Here is a 25,953-nt window from a genome sequence, read left to right on the forward strand (position 1 = left end):
AACAACCCGAACACAAAGTTTGATACTTTGAACATCCATGTGCAGAAGCTGGAGATGTAGGTAGTTCAGACATGAGGAGGTGTTAAGAGGCATGAAGTCTTAGCAAGGGGGATATGAGATGAAGCAATGAAGCACCACGTGAATGCCATCATTGATGATGATTTTTGGCAAGTGGCTAAGCATGAAAAGTTGCAAGAAGGATATTTCGAAGTCGAAAGTTCCATGAATTTCGGCAGTTTGCATTAGTGTCGATCGATGCCGGGTTACGAACATCGACCGACACACTTCAAGGAACACCTATCGACGAGACTTCCAGAGAATCGATCGACGACAGCAGCAGATTCAGTTGCATCGTGTAATGCGGTGAGAATCATGACTCACAAGGAGTTCACAGCAAGACACCATATCCACATGAACACTTTCATTTTAACATCGATCGGCATCGTGAGCCTGCCATCGATCGACAGAGAGATACCACAAACGATCAACAACCTCCAGCACCCATCGATCGACGACCACCTCTCACATACCGCGTGCAGTTACCAAAGTTTGAGGTAGCACAACTTAATGCACACATGCATTCATCCAAATCTTCTAATAACCCACCAGACACAACCAGCATATATTCAGAAGATGCACCAGAGCCTATGCAATTTGATAAGGCTTATGAGGGTAGAACCTTGAGGACAAGGAAGGAAAAGGTTGCTAAGCATATGAAGAGGGGAGCTAATGAGAAGGAGATGGATAGCTTTACTAAGAAAATCCTTAGGATTCCACTGGATAAGCCATTTGAGGAGGCTTACTTTCCCACAGGTTGTGGATGTTCTTCAGCGAGACCAAGGAGACTTAGGAGGACATTGGGAGAATGTTCCATCAGATCAGAGAGAAGATGAAGAAAAGGATTACACTGAAAAAGAAGAGCGATCCTGGGAAATTTGCAATACCATGCTTGGTGAAAGTCATTGAGTTCCCATGTGCACTATGTGACACAAGAGCTTCGTCAGCATACTATCGCAGGTTATGGCAGACCAAATAGGTCTGAAGATAGAGCCTTCAGAGGATTCATTAACTTTTGTGGATTGTTCTCAGAGGAACTCAGGAGGAATCATCAGAGACCTTGAGGTGCAAATTGGTAATGCCCTAGTTCCACTTGATTTTCATGTTCTTGATATCAAGCTGAACTGGAATTCTTCTCTACTACTTGGGAGAGCTTTCTTGACTACAGTAGGAGCAGTGTGCAACATGTATACCAACCAGTTGTGCCTGACACTCATTGATCCGAACGTCTACTACGATCCAGTTTGAGTTGTCAAGCCACATACGTCCTACATAGAGATTGGAGATGATCCATGATTCATAGGAGCAGGCCACTGTGGAGCTGAGTACGAGACAGAGTATTCAACATCGATCGATACTTACACTCCAACATCGATCGACAATGATAAACATTCAACAATCGATCGACAATCACCTCGAAGAATCGATCGACAGTTCACCTGCAGCAGAACATGACGATTGGCCAGCACATTGCTATCCGAGTTTTGCACTAATAGCTGCTATACCATCAGAACATACATATGAGTATGATGCGGACTACAAGGAGGAAAGAGCTATTGAGTATCATGGTCTTCTTACAGAAGAAGATAGAGTTCTCCACCATTCCTATGGGATAAGGAATGCACCATCGATCGACAGAAGCTACACAACATCGATCGACGCTCATCATCACTAGACAGACTGTGCACGAGCATCGACCGACATCACCAACAACATATCGATCGAAAATGGAGTTGACAATGCGCAAGAGGGAAACTACTCAATTGGCAATTGGGCAGATGATATTTTCTTACATGTTCATAATCAAAATATCGGTTAATATCGGCACTATCTAAGATCCCATCAAATCCAAATATTTTCCCAACTGGCTTTCTTTTTGCTAATATGGACCACACTATTTTGGAGAGTTAACCCAAAAATGGGGGATCATCAGTTTGCATGGATATTATGGTATATTTGGAAGGGTCTAAACAACAAAGTGTTCAGTAATCTTGACATTGATCCAAGGGAAACGCTTCGACTGGCAAAAGTTGAATCAACACTGTGGGCTGAGGCACATGTCACTAATAATCATAGGGTGGCACAAGAAGGACAAGTAAGGACTGATCTAGGGACCACAGGTAGATGGTGTTTCACGGACGGCTCTTGGAAAGATAAGGACCCATTTTCAGGACAAGGATGGCTTAGTACGTTACCAGGCTTTGATGGCTTACTGGGGGCAAAGAATGTAAGGGCATGCCTCTCGCCTCTTCATTCGGAGATGGAGGCATTAATTTGGGCAATGGAATGTATGAAAAATTTAAGGCAGTTTCAGGTTACGTTTGCAACGGATTGTTCTCAATTGGTGAAGATGGTTTTGGAACCAGAGGAATGACCAGCATTTGAAAACTACCTGAAAGATATTAAGCTTTTGCGACAAAGTATTGTCAATGCAGTTATCGTTCATGTACCTAGGACGGAGAACACAAGGGCAGATAGCTTGGCACGTATCTGCCAAACACAAATCTCCATCCATAGTCTCAAAGTTTGGCATTCTTTCTGAATTTAAAATATTCATAAAACATATATTATTAAACATTAAACATAACAAACATAACATATATCTTACAACAAAAGATATATATATAATATAATACCGTCTACTTATATCACATCGATTCTATCACTCATCGATGCTCTCTGGCTCAACCAGAAAGTCTGATACGTCGAGATGAGTATCATCGTTTAAACCATGAAAGGATGGCCCATATTCATCAGAGATGAAGTTAGTTTCACCTCTTCCTTTCTCTTTTCCCTTTTGGGATTCTCTATACAAATCGGCTAAATGTTTTGGCGTACGACAACTACGTACCCAATGTCCTTTCATGCCGCATCTGTAGCAAACCTTTCCTGTTTGCCTTTTATCATCCTGGCCTTTTTCATTCATTTCATTTTCGTGGAAGTTCTTGTTATCTCTTTCATCATAGGGACAAAATCTTCTTCCTTGCCTCTTCCACGACCATGATAACGGTTTCCACCACGTCCACGACCTCGTCCTCTCCTATTATCATAACTGGATGATGCAACATTCGCTTCAGGGAATGGAGCAGATCCCAGTGGGACGAGCTTGTTGGTTTAAAGTCACGAGTTGATTATTCTGCTCCGCTACAAGGAGGACTTGCATCAACTCCGAGTAACGGGTATATCCATTTACCCGGTACTGTTGCTACAGGATTACATTTTTAGGATGGAACGTGGAGAGAGTTTTCTCGATCATATCATAATCACTTATTTTCTCTCCACATAACATCATCCTCGAAGTAATTCCGAACATCGCAGAATTAAACTCACTAACACTTTTTTAATCCTGGAACCGTAGATGGATCCACTCGTGTTTAGCTTTCGGTAAGATCACATATTTCTGGTGATCGAACCTCTCTTTTAAAGATTTCCAGAGGTCACAAGGATCCTCTTTCGTAATATATTCAACCTTTAAACCATCATGGATGTGGTGTCGTAAAAATATCATGGCTTTAGCCTTTTTCTCATCCGACACCGTTTTTGAGCTATCGATGGTTTCCAAAATCCCGTTTCCTCTCAGGTGCATCTTTGCACCCACTGCCCAAGTTATATAATTATTTCCCATAATATCCAGGGCATTAATTTCGAGCTTTGTCAAATTCAACATTATAACTGTATTCATAGAATAATAATATAAATATAGTAAATACGAGAATTTAAATGCGTAATTTAAATGCATAAATTAAAGGCATAAAATAAAAGCAAAAATTAAATTGCAGAAATTTAAATTGCAGGAATTTAAATAGCATAAATAAAATTGGGAGGCTCAACCTACCACATGATCCGAGGAGTCATAGACTACCATATTGATCATTATTTTTCAAAGTCCGAGGAGACATGGTCTACCATTTTGACTTTTAATTTTTTCAAGGTCCGAGGAGACATAGTCTACCATTTTTGACCTTTTCTTTTTATTCACAGAGGCAAAGCCTACCATGTGTTTCTCTGATCGTGAAGGCATAGCCTACCATAACGATCAGTCGGGGAAGGCAGCACCTATCATCCCGAACGAAGAAGGCCCAGCCTCTCATTCCGAAACAATAATAAAATTTAAATAAATTAAGTGTATTGAAATACATAAATTTAAACATTACCTCGGCTCGTTTAAGAACTTTCGGATTGATAAACTTCAGTTGGTCAGAGTCTCGTGCTGATAACGTGTTGTATAATATAAGGTGAGAGGTGGATGTATATATATATATATATATATATTTATATGTGTGAAAGTAATGCGAGAGAGATGAGTGGAAAAAAAGGATTTTGTGTATGAGGAGAAGAGGAACAAAACGTGAGAGAGAGATGTGATAGAGACTTGGAGAGAGATAATCATTTATTATTTTCTTATCATCCTTACAAATGCAAAGAGGGAGGACCACTATTTATAGTAGAAAAGGACGGTAACATTAGAAAGAAAAAGACAAAACTTTCAGATGATGATGATGATGATGCAAAGGGAATTAGATAAATGACAAGTGTAAATGACCACGACAGTCATTCTTGAGACTGATTAATAATCCTTTGTTCCCGATTATTTGTATTAAAGGACTCAAAAAATTAGAAGAAAACGAAATCTGGACCAAAGTATTGAAATTTGCTTTATACAGCCATTTATAAAAACTCGATATTTACATACATGCCCCGCATTTTTGTTTGGCGGATGTTTAAGGACGCATAAAATATCAAATTTGACTTTTTATTTTCAATTCAGACATGGATCACGTGTTTCCCATTTATCCGTTTCATTATTTTTTCCCTCTTCCTCTGTGTTTGAATCGAAATCCTAGCAACTCCGGTTTTGTCTCGATATCAATTTGCTGAAAGAAAAAACCAAAACAAAAAATGCCAATAGAGGAGGAGGTGAACATGCCCTTGGTGGAAGGAGGTCGGTGAGGAGACAAGGTCTAAGAGAAGCAACGAGGTTACTAAGACATATGCAAGTGGCAGGAGGAGGATGACGTGAGAGAGCCGTCGATGCTGGTTCGTGAATCAGCGGCGGAGCAGCTCGAGGAGAGGCAAAGCGATTGGGCTTACTCGAAGCCCGTGGTGGTTCTTGATTTCGTTTGGAACCTTGCTTTCGTCGCTGAGCCCAATACGCCGCTTAGGGTTTGGATTATTGGGTATGGGTTGCAATGTGTGATGCATATGGTCTGTGTGTTGTGTTGAGTATCGTAGAAGGAGAAGTAATAGGATCCCAAGCTCTCCTTCTTCTATGCAGGCAGACGATCACTTGTGTGTTTGGATGTGAAATTTTGGCTAAAGTAGTGTGTGTCTGTAACCATTTATAAGGCAGGTTTAAGCATTTAGAGTCTGCAAATACTATGTTCTCATTTATATGGTGGATCATTGGATTCTACTGGGTATCTTCTGGTGGCCAAGAGATAGCTCAAGGATCCCCTCAGCTTTACTGGTTTGTTTCCTTCTCTTACTACATCTCTTAGACTGTCGGATTGTGTTTCTGTTGTTTATATTGGTTGCTTTGTTGTTGGTTGTGTATAGTGTTTCTCGGTATCGATGTGTTCTTTGTGGTTTTCTGCAATTGCATTGGCTTGTGTGGTCGGCATCCCTGTTTGCTGCTGCTTGCCTTGCATCATTGCAGTTCTGTACGCAGTGGCAGAACATGTCTCATGAACTGTTTTGCCATTTGTAACTCCAAGAAAGTTGATTTTTTTTTTTAAATTGAAAATGCAGGAAGGAGCTTCTAAAGAAGACATTTACCAACTAACGAAGTTCAAATTCCGAAAGGTTGGTGAGTCTGAGAAACATAATTTTGATGAAGAACAAGCACAAGGAGATTCAGGAGTTATGACTGAATGTGGCACAGATTCACCCTTCGAACATACTGTTATGTGCACTGGTACAAGAGTAATGGGTAAAGAAAGGATAATGCTTCTATAAGACGAGGTGAGGTGCAAGTGGAGTTTATCTACATACTAAGGATCGATGACGTGGAGGATCAGTGCACGTGAGAGGTTAACAGATTAGCAAGTGGGAGTGACGGAGCCGTCTTTGCCTTTTCTATTTAAGTCGTTTGTTGCTTTGAGAATAAGATCATCTAGAGATTAGATCACAAGAGGGGGAGGTGAGAGACTCCATTAATAATTCTCTCAAGGTTGTAATACAGTTCTTATCATCAATCTACGTTTGTTTCTTTTGCTTGTTACTGTTTTGATCCAAGAGATACGTTTCAGGTATCACATACCCTTTCTCGTGAGGGCACAGTAAGTAACACAAGAGATCAGTTCTTCTTTCTGTTAGTAACCTGCATAGTACGTTGTGTTAATGGATTTTGCTGTTGTGAATCTGCAGGAATGCTGCATTTGTCTTTCAGCGTATGAAGACGAGACAGAGCTAAGAGAACTGCCTTGTGGCCACCATTTCCATTGCAGTTGTGTGGACAAATGGCTTTACATAAACAACACTTCTCCTCTCTGCAAATACAACATCCTCAAGGATAGCAACTATGATGAATATGGCGAAGAAGTCTAAAACAGAAGAAGAAGAAGAAACAAACTTGCAAATTGTACACAGTTTACATGTATTATTAGCAGCGAGATACCCAAGAAAGAAAAAAGAGTTGTACACAGTTTAGTTAATATTGTTGAATTTTATTAACATCTTATGGTTCTTACTTGCGCAACAAGACATCATTTTTCATGATTAAGTTGATAACTTGAAATCATTACAGTTTAACGTAAATTAGTATTAACTGGAAGAGAGAGCTCGTTCAGTACAATTCTTATTCTTTTTCCTTATGTTATGTGGTGGAAAAAAAAAGGTTAAAAAGAGAATGAAGAAGGTCAAGAAGGCTTGTCCTAAAAACCCCATGGATTGTTGTTTGCCCAGTTCCACTGATCTCTGCACATCTCATCCATTCTATATTGTGCCCTAACAAACAAAACAAAATCACAAAGAATCAGGCCCCTTATTCAGATCCCATAAGCATAGAGTGAACATATATTCTTTCTTGATTTATATGATTTATATGCGGAAATGGTAAAACCAGTGACTTACTTCCATCCGAGTTCTTTCTCAGCTCTCTTAGTTGAAGCATACACAGCTGTTGCATCTTCTGCTCTTCTTGGATATTGCTTCATTGGGATTTTCTGCATAACAAATCTTTGTTTATACCATTTCTTTTACAGAAAATCTTCCATCTCATTCAAATAAGAAAGGATTTAAATGTTTCACCTTGCCAGAAGCTTTTTCAAAAGCAGTAACCATTTCCAAGACAGAAGTTCCTTGACCAGACCCAAGATTATAAGCTGTACACCCTAAGATTACGATGAAAAACCAACACATTAAAAATTCTCAAAATCCTAATCAATCAAACCAAAAATCCATCAAACAGTTATATATTATACCAATCTTTGGATCAGTAAATAGCTTGTTCAACGCAGCCACATGTCCATCTGCTAAATCCATTACATGGATATAGTCTCTGACCTGCAAGTAGTGTATGTTATTTTATTAATCTACAATCAGAGATCCAAACTAAAGAAACAGTAACTATAAATGTTGTACCGCGCTACCATCCTTTGTAGGATAGTCATGTCCAAACACATTGAGTTCAGGTAATCTTCCAACTGCAACTTGCTGGATATAAGGCATGAGATTGTTTGGTATGCCCTTTGGATCTTCTCCGATCCTCCCGCTCTCGTGTGCTCCAACAGGATTGAAATACCTCAGAAGAACTATCCTCCACTCTGGTTCTGCCGCATGAATGTCTCTAGCTATCTCTTCAAGATACAACTGGAAAGAAATAGAAATAGCATGACTTTCGGACTCATAAAAAAAAACAGATTAGAGATCATATATTCAAAATGACAATATGTTAACTTAGTACCATAGTGCGACCATAAGGATTCATAGCCTCTAACTCAAAGTCTTCCACACATGGGACTACTTCTGGTTTGCCATAAACTGTTGCAGACGACGAAAACACTATCTGCATATAAATGACAGCATCACAAACAATTGGTAAGCCTACCAATGTGAATCATTCTACCCATTTACTAAAGATAAGGGATTGTGTCTGACTATTTTGCAGTTGTACTTGGCCATTGTCTCATAGAGGTTGATTGTTCCAACTAAGTTGTTATCAAAGCAACGACAAGGGTTTGCAACACTTTCACTCATGGCTTTAAGACCAGCAAAGTGAATCACAGCATCAAATCTATTTTACCACACAGAGAAAAATCATACTATCAGACAAAAACAAAAATAAAATAAAAGGAGAAATCATATTTCTCACCTGAATAAAAATTGCATAAATCTGAGTCTCAACATTACCTCTGATTTGAAAAGAGTTTCTCAATGTCCCCTTTGTTTCTCAAATCACCCTGCAGTGAATCAAGACAACTGTAAATTAATAAACTAATGATCTGTGTATAACAGAGCAAAATCTTCAGCTTTTCTTGGAGATCAAGGAAGAAGAAAAATGCAAAATTTCAGATATATATACAATCTCAGTTCCTGAAACAGCCAAAAATTTAGATAAAAATTGGGTACTAACCAGATTGAATTCAAGCTTGGTAGAGAGATCAGGACCAACAAGCTCACGAACCCTATGAACAGCTTCAAGGACAGAGTTATCAAGATTGTCAATGATGGAAACCTTGAAGCCCTTATTCAAAAGCTGAACAACAGTGTGCGTCCCAATGAAGCCAGCGCCACCAGTCACCAAAATGCACTGCTCCACAGAAGAACCCATTGTTCTAGACGAAAACCCACTTGGCAAAATCAATACTTTTGGGCAAATTAAGAACAAAAGAAAAAAAAGAGTCTTTTATTTTATTGCTTTCTTGAGTAGAGTCACACCCATGATTGAACCTCATTAGGCGTCAGAGAAGGTAAACGGGTCTGAGAAAGATGTGTCGGAGAAGACATGGGAAGAGGCTCGTCGGTTCCGTCGCACTCCCTTCGATTGAGTCGCAATCTTTCACCACCAACACGGTCACTTCTCTATTTGCCTCTCTCTCTCTCTCTCTCTCTCTCTCTCTCTCTCTCTCTCTCTCTCTCTCTCTCTCTCTCTCTCTCTCTCTCTTTTGAATATGTTTTTTTTTTTGTTCATGGGCAGAGCTGGTGGTCGTGAGCAGAGGAGACAATATATGGTGGTATGCAGGACTGGAATTAATTATACATGAATCTGTTTATATTCATGTGTTAACTTGTTCTGGTAACCATAGTTTTAGATTTTGTTGGTATGTTCTGTTTTTATGTTCATCTGATTGGAGCTCTGATAAATTGCAAATTTTGATGATTCAGGTGGTGGGAGTTTGAAGCGTCAATGGAATTGGAGTCGAGAAATATAGAAGAGAAGAGATGGAGTTGGTTCAGAGGCAAGGGAAGAGATACAGATAAGAAGTTTGATGGTGGTGGAAGATGATAAGCTGGCGGTACCACTAGCATTTGTGCAGAAGCGTATGAAGTCGAAGAGGGAGGTTAAGCGTGGCTAAGAAGGAAGAATGTTATGAAGCAGAGACTCTCTTGGAGATAGAGGGTCTTGAGAGTATAATAAAGAATAAGAAGGAAACGTTGTCATATTGTCTTTCATTTGGTTATTTATATGGTTGAGATGTAAACATTCGCATTATCATAATTGATCATTAAAAACCTTATCTAAATCCTTATCCTTTCTTCTAATCTCTCCCCTCTTTCTTGTTACGGATAAGCCTTGCTTATCATTGGTATCAGAGCTGTAAAACCATGCCTCCGAAGCAAGAGACTCACACTGAGAGGATCTCTGCTCTCGAAGGTCAGATCGGTGGTTTCGCAACCGCGATCGAGGAGTTACGTGAAGCTACGGCGAAGAGCGAGAAATCGATTCTGGATGCGTCGACCAAGGCGGAGGAGCGTCATGCTCAGTTGATGGCGATGTTTCAACAACAGACGAAGATGGTAGCGGATCAGGAGAAGAACAAGGCGAAGGAGGTGGAATCAGTGTAGATCCGTCGAGAGACTGAAGGATCTGCGTCCCAAGGCCCAGGGTTGCAGATCCGTTCAGAGAAAGGTCTGTTGCACGTTCCCGAGACGGTGGTTCCTTATCGAGCGGCGGAGCTCAACACTCCGTCGTATCACGCTGGTTCGTCGGGGTATTCAGCTCAACAGAAGCTCGAATCACCTCCGAAGAAGCTCGATCTGCCTAACTTTGAAGGGAAGAACCCGGATGATTGGATCATCAGGATGGAGAAATGCTTCTCGGTTAACCTGACCGACGAAGGTGAGAAACTATCGTTAGCGATGTCATGTATGACGGGGTGTGCAGTGACTTGGCTAAGGATGATTCAGGATCGAGAAGAGCCGTTGGATTGGAGGGATTTCAAAACGAAACTGCGAAGGCGTTTTAAACCCACAAGAGGTGGGACGATTCTCAGTCAGATGCTGCGTCTGCGTCAGACGGGTACTATTTCGGAGTATCGAGAGCAGTTTGAAGAGTTGTCGGCTGAAGTACCACACGTTCCAAATGACGTCTTGGAAGAGATTTTTCTCCATGGGATGAAGTGTAGTCTGAGAGAGCAGGTGGTGCGATTGCGACCAGTGGGGATGGACGAGATAGTGGATATGGCGAAGATCATTGAGGAGCAGGAGAATGAGCGCAGTGCCTACAACAACCGTTCATTCCAGAGAACCAGTTCCGCACCTGCGCTCAACTCAAATCAGAGAAGCTATAACTCACAGTCGAGTCCTGCGAGGCACGGTGATAACACACCAGCAAGGAAGTCGATGGACTCTCAGCGTGATGCCAAGGGAACTGATCAGAGGAGAACAATTCAGAATCCTTGCAGGCATAGCGGAGAGAGATTCTTCGCAGGGCATCGCTGTAAGGCTTTTCAGAAGTTCAAGAAGTTGGAGTTAGATGAGAGTGAGGAGAAGGAAAAGGAAGAGTTGAGTGATGAGGACAGAGACGAGGATCAAGAGGGTAACAAAGAACAGGAGTTGCACGTGTTGTCGTTGAACTCAATGGTGGGCATTACTTCTAAGAAGACTATGAAGATGAAAGGATTGATTGGGAACAAGGAGGTTGTGGTTCTCATCGATTCCGGAGCGACATGTAACTTCATATCTCAGAAGTTAGTGGAGGAACTGGGGTTACCGGTGGTGGAGACAGTAGGATTTGGAGTAGCAGTGGGAAACGGTGAGGTTATTTCTGGATTGGGAAAGTGTGAAGGAGTGGAGATTAACATACAAGGAGTTAAGATTAAAGAAGAATTTTTGAGGTTTGAATTGGGCACAATTGACTTGGTATTGGGTTACACATGGCTAGCGGAGTTGGGAGAGACTCAAATTAATTGGGGACTTCACATCTTGAGGTTTTAACAAGATCAGAAGTGGGTCTCGATCTGTAGTGACCCAGAGTTGTTGAAGGCTCAGGTGTCCCTCAAGGCGATGGAGAAGCTATGGGGGAAGGAGGACGTTGTATACTTACTGGAGTTACAGACGTTGTTCGAAAACACCAGCACGGAGAGTGAGACGAAGCCCAGTCTGGCAGTGGCAGCGTTGTTAAAGAAGTTTGCGGGGGTTTTTCAAATGCCAGAAGGATTGCCTCCAAAGCGGTCCAGAGAGCATGCGATAACTCTTCGCGAAGGAACATGACCAATAAATGTGAGGCCTTATCGCTACTCTCACACGCAGAAGAACGAAATAGAGAAGCTCGTTAAAGAGATGATGCAGGCTGGAATCATACGCCCTAGCATCAGTCCCTTTTCGAGTCCCGTGTTATTAGTGAAGAAGAAAGATGGAGGACTGAGGTTTTGTGTCGATTACCGAGCAGTAAACAAGAGCACTATACCCGACCGTTACCCTATTCCAGTGATAGAAGGGCTGTTAGATGAGTTGGCAGGAGCAACAGTCTTCTCCAAGTTAGACCTGAAGTCGGGGTACCATCAAATAAGGGTGAGAGCGGCTGACGTGGGAAAGACAGCTTTCAAGACCCACGAAGGCCACTACGAATTCCTGGTGATGCAATTTTTCGGGCTAAAATTCAGTCGTTTTGGCTCTCAAACAGACTGCAGAAAGTTACGACACGTAAAAAAGATCGAAAGCGGATTTTTAGGGTGTTTTTGATGCTTTCTTAATGCCTTTTACCTCGACGCGCTTCTTTGTTTAACGGCAAGAAAATTATGTGGGCTCCACGGCCTTACACTTGGATTGGCCGAAAAGAGATATATAGAAACGAGAGTGTTGTACTGATGGGTGCGATCATACCAGCACTAATGCACTGGATCCCATCAGAACCCCGCGGTTTAGCGTGCTTGGGCGAAAGTAGTACTAGGATAGGTGACCTCCCGGGAAGTCTTCGTGTTGCACCATTTTTTATTTTTTATTTTTATTTTTCAGCCTAAAACGAATCTAAACTTGGAAACCTCATATAACGAGACTTCTGATGTACAGAAACTATGCATCAGCAAATATGGACGCCTCCTCAAAGGGGCAGATAGATCAGCAAATATGTTGTTGATAACACACACACGCAGAATATACTTTTGTGTGTTGCTCTCTCTCGCTCTCTCTATCGTAGAGACTTACTTTACATTTTTTTTAGTAACTAAAATGTAAAGAAGAAGAAGAAGAAGAGTTACAGAAGATACAAGATTCAGACATGAGTCGATGAATGATGCTTCCTTCTTCAATCGTAAGCTTCTTACTCTCTCTGTTCCAAAGATGAACAGCAAAGCTATGTTTACGTAAACGCATAAGTCTCTTGCGCGACCAATTGCCTCACTCTCATTCATGGAAGCTCTGTAAAATCCTCTGATTCTTGTCCAATCCACTGGATAAAACGCAGATGGTGGAAGAACAGAGAATCGCAACTCCAATGAAGAACTATTGATTCTTTCAACGACTCTTGATACTAAGTAGCGACCGTTGTGCCCCCATTTGTTACCGTTGAAGGTTCTTGTGAATTCGTTGATGAACCTTTCAAGAAGAGGATGGTTCTTGTCAAAGATGAGAACAGCGTTATTGAGCCTGCTCCATTTTCTTGTTACCGGGTCAACTGCTTGTGCTCCTATTACGTTGTGTAGATTGGTGAGAGGTTTGAGGATTATGAAGTCCGTGTCTAAGTAGATTCCTCCAAATTTGTAGAGCAAGACTAATCTTAGAAGGTTAGAGAGGTTTTGCTCTAATGGAATCACTCCTGGACTGAACATTCCTTTCTTCAACCTTTCAAACCATTTCTCTGCTGATGTGTATTTAAAGATGTAAGAGAAGTCAGGAGTAATCGCAAGCACTTTAAGCCCTTTGTCCGTTAAGGGTTTCAAGATTAGTGTTCCTCTCTCACCGTCAAGTGAGTTTGAGACCAAGATCAAACAGCTATTTGGGTGAGATTTGAAGAGACTCTCTATTGTGAAACGTTCTCTGTCACCAAAAGATTCGATGGAGGAGATCCAGGTCATGAAGAACAGGGATTCACATGAGGATTTGAACAAGAATGACTTGATCCTCGTCTTGAATCTCGCTTTTGATTTGCCTTGTGGCTTCTGTGTCGTCACGGGTGTTAACTTGTGTCTTCTCTCTGCATTCGTCGACGAAACGTTCTGCTTCTGTATGTACCCAGAAGAGGTTTCTTTCACCGCAAGCAACAACAAAGAATCTGACTTAGATGATGATGTCAGTGTTGCTGTTGATGGTAGTGATACTGATGGATGATGATGAAGAACCTGGTGATGATTAAGTGAAGGAGTGGACTTAATTGGTGGAATTGGATCAAGATGAAGAGAGAAGACAGAGAAACTGTTGTAGATTAAGAGAAGCATGATAAGAAGACCAAGAAGAGGCATTGGAAGACTACAAACAAAAGAAACGATCAACCTTTTCAAGCTCTGCAATAACACAGCTTGTTCTGTTCCTCTGCTCTCTTCCATCTTTTGTGTTTTCTTCAAACAATGTTTGCAAAAGACAGAGACTTATTCTGTAAGAGATTTTTGTATTTCTTGGGACAAGAGGGTGTTATGTCTTATGTGAATGTGATGATAATTGTTTGTTGAATAATAAAGTAAACAACAATTATTAATTTTCTTGGAATACCTATATATACATGTATCATATATGTAAATATCAATTTAAAATGGCGAAAGAGAAAAACTACCAGTAACTGCGAAAGATTAGTACTAAACTATTCATTTAAAGAGTGTGGTTATATGTTGTTTGATTGTTTCTAGTGACACAGGCAAGCTACTGTCCAGGCGTGGTCAAGACTTTAATCGGTTTCTTGTGCAATTTGGCTGTGCTGACAGCGGTTTCTTGTGCAATTGAAACACTAATCATTGACTAACCATATGCAATAATATGGTTGTTGGAATTTAAGCTATATTCAACTGTTCTAGTGTGATCGATTGATACTATAGTAAGGATTTGATCTGTATAAAATATAATAAGAATGACAGATATTTTCTTGAATTTAATGAACAGTTAACACTCCGTGTTGCATTCAAAATTAGAAGCACTGCACTGAACGAAAGAGAATATGGATGACAATTGTGGGAACCGAAATTCGCACTGTCGATTTCCGTTTAAATAAGGAAACTAAGAAAACCCTAGTTTCCCAGAGGACCCGGATATCTGTTAATTACCACACGTCAAGCAATCAGAACACGAGAATAACAACGATAAAGATAAGAAGTCGAAAAGAGAGCAAAGTAGATCTTATTCCGAATCTGCGTATGAGCGTTACAACAAGGTATAAGCCTGGGCTCGAGAGCTGTCGGCGAGATTCCTAGTTCTAGCAACCCTAAGACGGCTAAACCTAATTGAGTCGCAGCTCGAAATAACAAAAACGGAAAGTTGCCTAAATCGCTCTAAGTGCTAAGTTTGCTCTGAAAAGTTCTTGTTTCTGCTCCTCGCCTAGGGCTCCTTATATACTAGCTCCAAGGTCGGTTTACGCTTTTACTCTTCTGCCCTTAAGCCGTCATAGCAAAAAAATGGAGATATTCCGTTTTTCCCGATCTTCACAATTATCTTCAAAACTTCCGTATTTATCCGCGGAAACTTGACATTTATCCTTCCTCGTGGGCCAAGCGTGAACCATGCTGTGGTTCACGGGCTTTTGGTTAGGAAAAATCGTAGGATGGGCCTCGAGTCGTGTTTTAGGTCCCTTTGGGCCGTCTTCCGACTCGACACGTTTACTACGAGTTTTCCGCGGTTTCTAATCCGCGAAGTTTGATCGATGAATTAGAATAGCGGGAAACATGGACTGAGCTTGCTACGGTCTTCGGGAGATAGCATTCGAAGGTTTGACGAGAATGCAAGGACTAGTGTCGTATCGATGTTCGGAAAGGTTCAATCGCTACACCGCGACCGAATTTTGGCTCGAGCCCGGTCGCTATGTAGCGACCGAGCGAGAGGAGCGCTCGGTCGCTACGTAGCGACCGAGCTTTGGCTTGAGCTCGGTCGCTACGTAGCGACCGAGCTGGACGATCACTCGGTCGCTACGTAGCGACCGAGCGGGACGATCGCTCGGTCGCTACGTAGCGACCGAGCTTTGGCTCGAGCTCGGTCGCTACGTAGCGACCGAGCGGGACGATCGCTCAGTCGCTACGTAGCGACCGAGCTTGGCTCGAGCTCGGTCGCTACGTAGCGACCGCGCGGGACGATCGCTCGGTCGCTACGTAGCGACCGAGCTTTGGCTCGAGCTCGGTCGCTACGTAGCGACCGAGCGGGACGATCGCTCGGTCGCTACGTAGCGACCGAGCGGGGCGGACGTTTGGTCGCTGCGTAACGACCTGTTTCGAGCTTTCGTCGGATATCTCGATTCTTTCTTTCGCGAAGCTTTTTCGTAAGGAAGAATCTTTCTCCGAAAAGTACTCTTCGGAGAAACTCTTATTTTCTTATTCGGACGTTTTGAATGTTAAATTTGTCGTAACTGTTTTTGACCCCAACAGTTAGCCCCCCAGCCCGTTAGAGTTGTGACTCTAGTGGGCGGATAGATGACTTTGACAAGGTTGAGTGTATTGGACGAAATTTACATTTAAAACTCCGCGAAATAAAAGTTGTCGAGGCGACGTTCCGAACCCATACTTCTATAAGTAATGAGCTCTTGTCATTCATTTTCTTCACACCTTTCCTTCTTCATTTCTTCAAAAACCTCTCTAGCTTCATAACTTTCCTTTCAACATGTCTTCCTCCCAAGGTGATAAGAAGGATTCCGATGTCAAGATGGGTGAGGCCACTTCTCCGGCTCCAGTTCCAACTTCTCCGGCGGAAGTGCCGGCTTGTGTTGCCGGTCATCTTTCTTTCCGAGAGAAACTAGTTCGTCGTCAAGCCGAGAAAGGATTGGCTCAGACTGGCTCCGAGTTTCCGTCTTCCTCCGAGCAGGTCGTTGCCCCGTGTCATGGGACTGGCGTCGCGGCTCCCCTCCCGCAAGTCCTACCTGCGGGATCTTCCACGACTCCGATCCTTGTCGAGGACAAAGAGAAGGCCGCTGACTCTATGCCTCCGCCTCCGGCCAGAAAAGAAATCGTTCTGGCGTTGCGTGCTCCTAGCGCTGTCCAGGTTACTCAGCCTAAGAGTCGGAAGAGGAAACTGGCCAAGAGCGGTGACGGGGAGACTTCGCAGCGAGGTGGGTCGAGCCTAGCATCGGGACTTCGGAAAGGTTTGTTTCTTGTTTGAATTCTCGATCGTCTTTCGTGCATTCTCTTTACGAACTTAATCTTAGGAATTTTTACCGTTCGCAGTTCATATCGTTGATCGATGGGATGATCAGCGAATGCGGCTCTGAGACCAGTCGTCTTTCCGGGGAGTTGGTGGAGCTTCAGGGGAGATGGTCCGAAACCGAGGCTATGTTGACGGCTGTCGAGGATTCTCACTCTGTGAAAGTGTCGAAGCTCGAGGTTGCGATAGGAGAGCTTGAGAGGGACCTCGGCAAGACGGCGAGTTCCTTCCTTAAGGAAAAGAAGGCCAGGAAGGCCAAATCCTCGGAAGTGCGTCGACTCCAGCGTCAAATCGAGAGCGACGCTGGACTAGCGCGCCGCGGGATCCAAGAGGCTACGGATGCCCTTCGCGCGGAGTTTCAGGTCCGCTTGGCGAAGATTTCCGCTTCCCTGGATTCCCTCGAGTGTATCCGGAGCAGGGATTTCGCTTTGGCGACGATTGAGGGCGGGATGGCCGTAGTTCGGTCGTTCCAAAGTGAGACTCCCCCGACCTTGGAGGCGGAAGAGGCTCGACTGTCCGGTTGTAAGGGAGATATGGCGGCCGTGGATGGAGATTTCGATCTTATCCTAGCTGACCTGAAATCCGCGTGCTTCCTTCCGACGTGTTCAGAAGACCCAGAGGGGAAAGACCCGATGGTCGGAGAAAACGGAGGTGACACGGCTCCAGGCTCGGACGAGGTGACAGGTGAAGAAGGGGCGTGAGTTCTGAGGATTACTTGGGTTAGATCTCTTGCGAGAGATTTGTTTTTATGTTTCCATGTTTTGGCCTTAAACGGCCTTATTTCGTGTTTCGGGACTGGCCGTGTGTGGCTTTGAATCCCTGCCGCTCTGCAGCTTTTTATGATGAGATAATCAAATGGTACTCTTTTTACGAGTTAGTGTATAGTGGGGAAGGAAGGTGATGAGTTGTCGTCTCATATCCTTCTTTGATTGCGAAATGTTTCATTCGAGATCTGTTTGGAGAGTTCTTCCACGAGATGTGGGCTTCGCGGGGGCGCTGAAGATATTGAATATAAACATAGAGGCATGGTTTAGGTATCTCGTATCTTTTGATATCATGCCTTGAGATGTTAGAGACCAGTGCGCTGGGTTTAGGGCAAGACCTAGGTTTACTTTCGGTTTTAAGGTTTGTGCGGTGACTAGCCGGCTATCGTTTTTCCTGTTGCGATTTCTTCCTGATTCGTACCGATTTAAAGTTTGCGATAGGTTCTCGGCTTATATGACTAGTTTGATACGAATCGAGCATCTCTCCCGAGACAATTTTTAAGCCAACCGGAAGTGCTGGACCAAAATTTCGGATTTCTTTTATAGCGCTATTATCCTTGTGTCGGATGTACGAGAGTCATCTTTGTGAGATGACTAAGTCTTTTTAGGACGTTGGCGAGTTCGATGTGATCAGCATCGGACTTGGCGACGGATGTCGCCGTTTTGAGTTTTTGCGCAAAATATGTTGTTAAAGTGTACCTTGTACATAAAAACTTTTGTTGACAGAGGTTCCGTTTTTCGTTGTTCGGAAGAAATAACTCTTTGAGGCATCTCTTGCGATGTCTCGCGATGCTAAAGGTTGCTTCTTCCTAACGGCCGAGTGCTCTGCGAGTAAGTAGTTTGCTTGGTTAAGATGAGTCGGAAACATCGGGGGTGTGGTCGGATGTTTTCGAATTTGGGAGTATACGAGTATACGTATCCACTCCCCCCCCCCTTTTTAACGAGGGGGAACAACTGAATTTGTCTTTTGACAAACTGCCTACGTACTCCTTATGGAGATTATGCCGTCTCGTAGTTTGGTGATTGCGAGTTGGTTTGTTTTGTGATAGTATTTTTTGAGATGCATCGCGTTCCAGGTTCTAGGAATTTTTACGCCTTGCATGTTGGCTATTTCGTAGGAGCCTGGTCGGACGACTTTTTTGATTTTATAGGGACCTTTCCAGTTTGCTCCAAGTTTTCCCGCGTTTCGTTCAGCGGTGTTTTGGAAGACTTTGCGAAGGACCAGATCTCCTTGATTAAACCTACGATTCCGTACGTTGGAATTATAGTATTTTGCAGCGGCGTGCTGGTAATTTTGGATTCGGATGAGCGCTCGATCTTGGCGCTCGTTAATGAGATCGTGATCATCCAGGAGCATGGCATCGTTGAGTTCCTCCCGTTCGGGTAGTAACCTTCTTCGAACGCCGGGGAACTCTACTTCTGCGGGAATCATGCATTCCGTGCCGTATACCTGAGCGAAGGGAGTTTCTCCCGTTGCTCGCCTTGGGGTGGTACGGTGAGACCAGAGGACTCGCTCGAGTTCGTCGGCCCACCTGCCCTTTTTGGCCTCTAAGCGTTTCTTCAGTCCGTCGAGAATGGTCTTGTTGATTGTTTCAGCTTGTCCGTTGTATTGCGGATATCTGGGAGTTGACTTGTTGAGTCGTATCTTCATTTTTTTGCAGAATGCTTCGAACCGGGTGGAGATAAACTGAGACCCGTTATCGGTTACGATCTCGTAAGGAACTCCATGCCTACAGATGATGTTTTTCCATACGAAATTTTCGACTTGGACATCTTTTATACTTGCGTATGAGTCCGCCTCTACCCATTTTGAGAAAAAATCGGTGAGGACTAGAAGGAAACGCTTTTGCTTTGAATTATGAAGAGGTCCGACAATATCCATGGCCCAGCGCATAAAGGGGTAGGGCGATGTGATGGAGGAAAGGACTTCGTCCGGTTGTCGGATGGTTGGCGCATGCCTTTGGCATTTTTCGCATTTCCGTGCAAACTTCTCGCAATCTCCGATCATCGTTGGCCAGTAGTATCCATGGCATTTGATTTTCACGGCTAGCGATCTTCCACCGGAATGGTTGCCGCAGGAACCGGAATGTACTTCCTCCATTACTTTTCTTGCTTTTTCCCCTTCCAAACACGTCATAAGTGGTCCAGAGAATCTCCATTTGTAAATTTTGCAGTCCACTGTTACGTGCGTGCGGCCTGTATTCGGATTTTACGGGCTGCCCAATTTTTGGTGGGCAGTTGCCCGTCGAGAATGTAATCTTGAATCGTCTGAAGCCATGGGGTATCGCAGCCGTAATCAGATTGCTCCGATTGTGGTTGAATCGTAATTTCTTCTTCCTCGTCATCTTGACCTTCGATGAGATTGACGACGATTGGTGGTCCGATGCTCGGATGTTCGATGAACTCGACTGGAATTACCCTTTTAAGTCCTGGGTCGGAACTTGATGCTAGGGCCGCGAGGGCGTCTGCTTGGACGTTCCGAGGAACGGGGAATTCACGTAAGGGCAAAACAGTCAAAATTTTGAGCTAGACTTTGGACCAGTTTGAGGTACGCGTCCATCCGTTTGTCTCTGGCTTCATACTCTCCGCTGAATTGACTGGCCACTAACTGGGAGTCGCAGTAAGCGTGGAGATTACATATTTTTAAGCCGTGAGCCAAACGTAGCCCTGCGATGAGTGCTTCGAATTCGGCCTCGTTGTTTGAGGCGTGGAATTCCAGCCTGAACGATTGTTCCAAGATTTCGCTCGTTGGAGATGTGAGACGGATTCCGATGCCCGATCCCTGCTTGGATGAGGATCCGTCGACGTGGAGGAGCCAGGTGGAATTTGGTTCCTCATTGGTTATGGTCCCCGTTGGAAGTTCGACGAAGAAGTCTGCGAGCACTTGTGATTTTGCGCTCGTCCTTGGTCGGTACTCGATGTCATACTCGCTCAATTCGACCGCCCACTTGGCCAGTCGGCCTGACTGACTTGGGCTATGCAGAATATTCCGTAGGGGAAAGGTCGTGAGGATGACGATCATGTGGGATTGGAAATATGGTCTTAGTTTTCGGGCCGATGTTACGACCGCGCATGCCAATTTTTCCATTTATGGGTACCTAGACTCGACATCCAGAAAGGTTTTGCTTATGTAGAAAATAAGTTTCTGCTCCCCGCGTTCTTCCCTGAACAGGACTCTACTTACGGCCGTTGCCGACACAGCGATGTATAAGAATAAAGGCTCCCCTTCCACGGGTTTTGCGAGGACTGGAGGAGTAGCTAAATAACGCTTCAGCTGTTGGAAGGCGTTTTTGCATTCTTCCGACCATTCGAATTTTTATTTCCTCGCAAGACATCGTAGAAGGGCAGGCACTTGTCTGTTGATCGTGAAATAAATAGGTTAAGCGCTGCGATCCTGCCGGTCAGCCTTTAGACTTCCCGCTTATTCTTTGGAGAAGCCATCTCGATTAATGCGTTGATCTGTTTTGGATTTGCTTCGATGCCGCGGTATGTGACCAAGTAGCCGAGGAATTCCCCTGATGCCACGGCGAATCTACATTTTGTCGGGTTGAGCTTCATGTTATGGGAATTTAATTGCGCAAAACATTCCTCGAGATGTGACACGTGATCTTTTGCTTTGAGGGATTTGACGAGCATGTCATCGATATAAACCTCCATCCTTTTTTCCGAGTTTTTTGGAGAACATTCGGTTTACGAGTCGTTGGTAAGTCGGACCAGCGTTTTTGAGGCCGAAGGGCATTACCTTATAGCAATAAGTTCCGCGATCAGTGATGAACGCAGTCTTCTTGCGATCGTCGGGATTCATCCTAATTTGATTATAACCTGAGAAGGCGTCCATGAAGGATAAGAGCTCGTTGCCCGCTGTTGCTTCTACCAATCGATCGATATGTGGTAGAGGGAAACTATCCTTTGGACATGCTTTGTTTAGGTCGGTAAAATCCACGCAAACTCGCCATTTTCCGTTTTTCTTTTTGACTACTACAGGTTTGGCGAGCCAGTCTGGGTATCTTACTTCTGTTATTGACCCGACTTTAAGCAATTTTTCGACCTCGTCGTTTACTGCGGAACCACGTTCGGGTCCTAGGTTCCGTCTTTTTTGTTTGATGGGTTTGAATGTTGGGTCGATATTCAGCTCGTGACATGTTATGTTAATGTCGATCCCTGACATATCTTCCGCAGCCCATGCGAAAGTATTGAGATTCTTTTTAAGACAGGTTACGAGTTCTGTCCTCAAAGGCTCGTGGAGATTGGCTCCGATCTCAATGCAGCGTTCCGGGAATGCTTCGTCAAGACAGATTGTTACCACGGGTTCGCAAGTTGGCTCGCGTTTTTCGTCTAGGGCCGCGATGTTAAAAGATTGCCAGAAGAGTTCCGCCGAATCCTGACTTCGCGTATCTTTGTTGGAGATCTTTTTCTCCATTTTTCTAGGAGTGATCTCGAGGACCGGTCTTTTACGTTTTAGTTCTGCGGCGAAACACACCTGTGATACTCTCGGATTTCCCCATATTACGTCGACTCCGTGAGGGGTCGGGAACTTGAGGCAAAGATGGTACGTTGATGGGATAGCATGCATGGTGTTCAACCATGGCGTGCCCATGATAACGTTGTAAGATGTGGGACGGTCAACGACTAAAAACTCTATGACTTTCGTCACGGTTCCGGCTTTGACCGCGAGATTAATTGATCCGTAGGTCATGGTTGTTTCCCCCGAGAGTCCCAGTAGTGGACTAGGGTATTTTGCGACTTCGGATTGATTGATCCCCATCTTTTCGAGAGTATCTTTGAAGATGATATCAGCCGAACTTTCGGTGTCGATTAGCACCCTAGCGACGTTGATATCCCGAATCGTTAGCTCGATAACAAGGAGATCGTTTCGAGGTTTGGCTCGATCGACCGTTGCTCCCCCCTTGAATGAGATGACGTTCGCGCATGTCGAGTCTTGCATATCGTTCCTGATCGTTGAGTAGCTTTTGCGGGTTAGATTGATCGGTATCCCCCCTCCTTCTAGCGCCAAACTGTGGGAACCGAAATTTGCACTGTCGATTTCCGTTTAAATAAGGAAACTAGGAAAACTCTAATTTCCCAGAGGACCCGGATATCTGCTAATTACCACACGTCTAGCAATCAGAACACGAGAATAACAACGATAAAGTATAAGAAATTGAAAAGAGAGCAAAGAAGATCTTATTCCGAATTTGCGTATGAGCGTGTACAACAAGGTATAAGCCTAGGCTCGAGAGCTGTCGGCGAGATTCCTAGTTCTAGCAACCCTAAGACGGCTAAACCTAATTGACTCGCAGCTCGAAATAACAAAAACGGTAAATTGCCTAAATGCTCTAAGTGCTAAGTTTGCTCTCAAAAAAGTCTCTCCCCATGCCTATCGCCTAGGACTCCTTATATACTCGCTCCAAGGTCGGTTTTTGCTTTTACTCTTCTGCCCTTAAGCCGTCATACATAAAATGGAGATATTCCATTTTTTCCGATCTTCGTAATTATCCTCAAAATTTCGTATTTATCCGCGGAAACTTGATATTTATCCTTCCTTGCGCGCCAAGCGTAAACCATGCTACGGTTTATGGGCTTTTGGTTAAGAAATCGTAGAGTGGGCCTCAAGTAAAGTTTTAGGTCCGTTTGGGCAGTATTCCGACTCGAAGCGTTTATTGCGACTTCTTTCGATAAAGAATGATCTTTCCACGGTTTCAATCCGCAAAGTTTGATCGATGATTTAGAATAGCGGAAAATATGAACCGTGTTCGCTACGGTCTTCGGGAGATCGAGCATCGAAGGTTTGACGAGAATGCATGGACTGGTGTCGTATCGATGTTTCGGAAGAGCTCGGTCGCTACGTAGCGACCGAGCTTTGGCTCGAGCCCGGTCGCTATGTAGCGACCGAGCGGGACGAGCGCTCGTCGGATGTCTCGCTTATCCTCCACAAAGTTTTTCGTAAGAAAGAATCTATTTCGAAAAAGTACTTACCGGAGAAATTATCGTTTTCTTCCTCGGACGTTTTGAATGTTAACTTCGTCGCAACCGTTTTTGACCCCAACACCTCTCCCTTATGAACTCCAACAGGAACTGAACCGGAAATCCTCTAGCTCGCTTCAGAGCGGAATTAATAGATTCAGCGATGTTGCTTGTTTTTATGTTGTACATGTCCCCCTGACAATAAACCCTTGACCATAGGCTGACGTCGGCATTCTCCAAATACGTTGCAAGGTCCGGGTTTGCACTCCGTATCTCAGCCATGTACCGGTCAAAATCCGAAACCGTGTGAGCATAAGCAGCACCTTTCACCAAGTACAAGAGATGTTTCCCTTTATACATTTTGACAATGTTATCTTGAAGGTGATAATAACATATTCCTCGGGTTGCCAAAGGAAACACCTTATCACACGCACTTTTAATGGCCGCGTGCCGGTCGGAGACTATCACCAGAGGCTGCTCATTAGATACACAACTAGCCAATTTTCTGAAAAACCATTCCCAAGAAGGTTCATCTTCGGCATCTACGATCCCAAAAGCCAATAGAAATATCTGAACATTCCCATCTTGTGCGGCTGCAACGAACATAACACCTCCATACTTCCCACTTAGGTGAGTCCCATCCACCACAATGACCCTTCTCTGATACTTAACACCTTTGGTAGAAGCTCCAAAAGAGAGAAATAGATACTTAAATCTATTGATAGAATCGAGTTCTATAGCCGTGATAGAATCGGGATTTGCTAAGGAGATTTGCTCGAGATATGATGGCAGACGCGAATACCCATCTTCTGCTGATCCTCTCACCAATGTTTGTGCATATAAAAGTGCTCTATATGAAGTGGTGTAATCAAGCGTCATGCCAAACATGTTCTTCATTGCATCAGTGATATGCTGCGGATTCAACCCATCAACGATTCCAACACGATCAATGAAAAGCCTACCAACATACTTCGGAGTACAGTGTCTCCGCTGAGCAAGTCGGTGCCCCACTGAGCATCTATATTTTTCCACATACTTTGTTACCCAAAACATGTTTGTCCCATGTTTCACACTCGCTATGACTTTCCATTGACAACCACTAATCGGACATGTTTTCACAAGGAGAGTTTTCGTTGACTTGTATATTCTGAAGGAGAACGTAAACCTCACTGCTGTCAACCGCAGCTCTGAAAGCAGTGCATCCTTGCTAACAAAACTCTGGTTGACATAGATACTGTTACCATTCAATCTTCCTCCTACAATCTTTTTGATATTTTCAAAACATATATCATCATCTTCCTCATGCTCATCTTCAACCTTTCCATAAACACTGTAGTCCTCACCATTCTCGGCCGCTTCAGCAACAATAGAGATTCCAGCATCCTCCTCCCCATCGTCCTCCTCCCCATCATCCTCCTCCCCATCAACCTCTTACCCATCATGATTTTCATCTTCAACCAAATCATCATCATCATCTTCAAAACATTCATCAGCTTCATCATCTTCTTCCCTGAACTGTGAAACCGTTTCCACCTTGCTACGGCTTGATACACAAAGCCGTACTCCATACGTTTTAGTTATCTCGAGCAAGTTTTGAACTTGTCTAGCACTTGTAACATGAATAAGAGGGGTGTCTGGAGCCAGCATCATTTCTGCTGGTAATGAGTAGGTTATCTCCACAGATTTTGTGCTCATGTTCAGGTTGAAATCTTCTTGAGCCATTGCAAGAAGTTCAGCATGTGTCGAACCTTCCCCAAAAAAAATGATTCTTGTTCCTTTGGCATTATCAAACACAAAATCCCAACGGCAATCTTTCAACAACCATTCTCCATACACTACATGTAACTGATGCATCATCTACAAAAATTCAAAATAAAACACATTAGTAAACATAGAGAAAATGAAAGTTTACTAAACATTGACGCAGACGACATACCAGTAAGTCGTCTGGAAGACTTAACAGTAAGTCGTCCAAACAGGTCATTTTTGCAATTGAATTTTAAATAGGACGACTTACTTGTAAGTCATCCAACTTTGTTTGTTAAAAAAAAAACTTTTGAGGACTTACAAGTAAGTCGTCTAGGATAAACGGGTTAGTTTTACATTTGACCGAATTGTCTCAGATATTTCACTTTTCCTAGACGACTTACCAATAAGTCGTCTCTGGGTAAACAAAAATTTCAATATTTTATTAAAGCTAGACGACTTATTTGTAAGTCTTCTCAGGTTAGTTTGCAATTCGAAAAAGAAACTTAAATATTTAATTTTACCCAGACGATTTACTTGAGAGTCGTCCAAGTAGACGACGTACGAGAAAGTCGTCTGAGATAAGCAAGGTTTGACCAGAATCTAGGAAATAAATCTGGACGACTTTCAAGTAAGTCGCCTGATTTGACGACTTCCGCGTAAGTCGTCTGGGAAAAGTTAAATATTTAAGTTTTATTTTCTAATTCCAAAAGTA

The 25,953-nt window shown here is 43.4% G+C and overlaps 2 protein-coding genes, 1 non-coding gene and 2 pseudogenes across 9 annotated transcripts; 3 read left to right on the forward strand and 2 right to left on the reverse strand.

Annotated features, from left to right (window-relative positions):
- The first annotated feature begins 1,975 nt into the window (after positions 1 to 1,975).
- On the forward strand, positions 1,976 to 6,731 carry LOC103849312 (annotated as a pseudogene).
- Positions 2,858 to 8,886, reverse strand: LOC103849297 (bifunctional UDP-glucose 4-epimerase and UDP-xylose 4-epimerase 3). The gene is made up of 9 exons (XM_009126091.3): positions 8,630 to 8,886; positions 8,407 to 8,456; positions 8,155 to 8,290; positions 7,961 to 8,062; positions 7,639 to 7,866; positions 7,479 to 7,560; positions 7,306 to 7,388; positions 7,129 to 7,220; positions 2,858 to 7,002 (listed from the first exon to the last, which is right to left on the reverse strand). The coding sequence occupies exons 1-9, from the start codon at positions 8,825 to 8,827 to the stop codon at positions 6,930 to 6,932; spliced, it is 1,044 nt and encodes a 347-aa protein (XP_009124339.1). The 5' UTR covers positions 8,828 to 8,886; the 3' UTR covers positions 2,858 to 6,929.
- Positions 8,887 to 8,924: 38 nt separating this feature from the next.
- LOC103849296 lies at positions 8,925 to 11,492 on the forward strand. 7 transcript variants are annotated; one of them, XM_033287560.1, is made up of 3 exons: positions 8,925 to 8,966; positions 9,194 to 9,292; positions 9,382 to 11,492. In XM_033287560.1, the coding sequence occupies exon 3, from the start codon at positions 10,300 to 10,302 to the stop codon at positions 11,431 to 11,433; it is 1,134 nt and encodes a 377-aa protein (XP_033143451.1). In that variant the 5' UTR covers positions 8,925 to 8,966; positions 9,194 to 9,292; positions 9,382 to 10,299; the 3' UTR covers positions 11,434 to 11,492. The 7 variants fall into 7 exon arrangements, with proteins under 7 accessions (XP_033143451.1, XP_033143453.1, XP_033143457.1 ...); XM_033287562.1 differs by having other exon boundaries at positions 9,194 to 9,276; XM_033287566.1 differs by having other exon boundaries at positions 9,194 to 9,230.
- An 815-nt stretch (positions 11,493 to 12,307) lies between these two features.
- On the forward strand, positions 12,308 to 12,426 carry LOC117133122. The gene has a single exon (XR_004456963.1). It is a non-coding gene; the product is annotated as a 5S ribosomal RNA (ribosomal RNA).
- Positions 12,427 to 12,654: 228 nt separating this feature from the next.
- On the reverse strand, positions 12,655 to 14,793 carry LOC103849294 (annotated as a pseudogene).
- Between the last annotated feature and the right edge of the window lie 11,160 nt (positions 14,794 to 25,953).

This window comes from Brassica rapa, chromosome A03 (assembly GCF_000309985.2).
Source record: "Brassica rapa cultivar Chiifu-401-42 chromosome A03, CAAS_Brap_v3.01, whole genome shotgun sequence".
Taxonomy (NCBI): domain Eukaryota; kingdom Viridiplantae; phylum Streptophyta; class Magnoliopsida; order Brassicales; family Brassicaceae; genus Brassica; species Brassica rapa.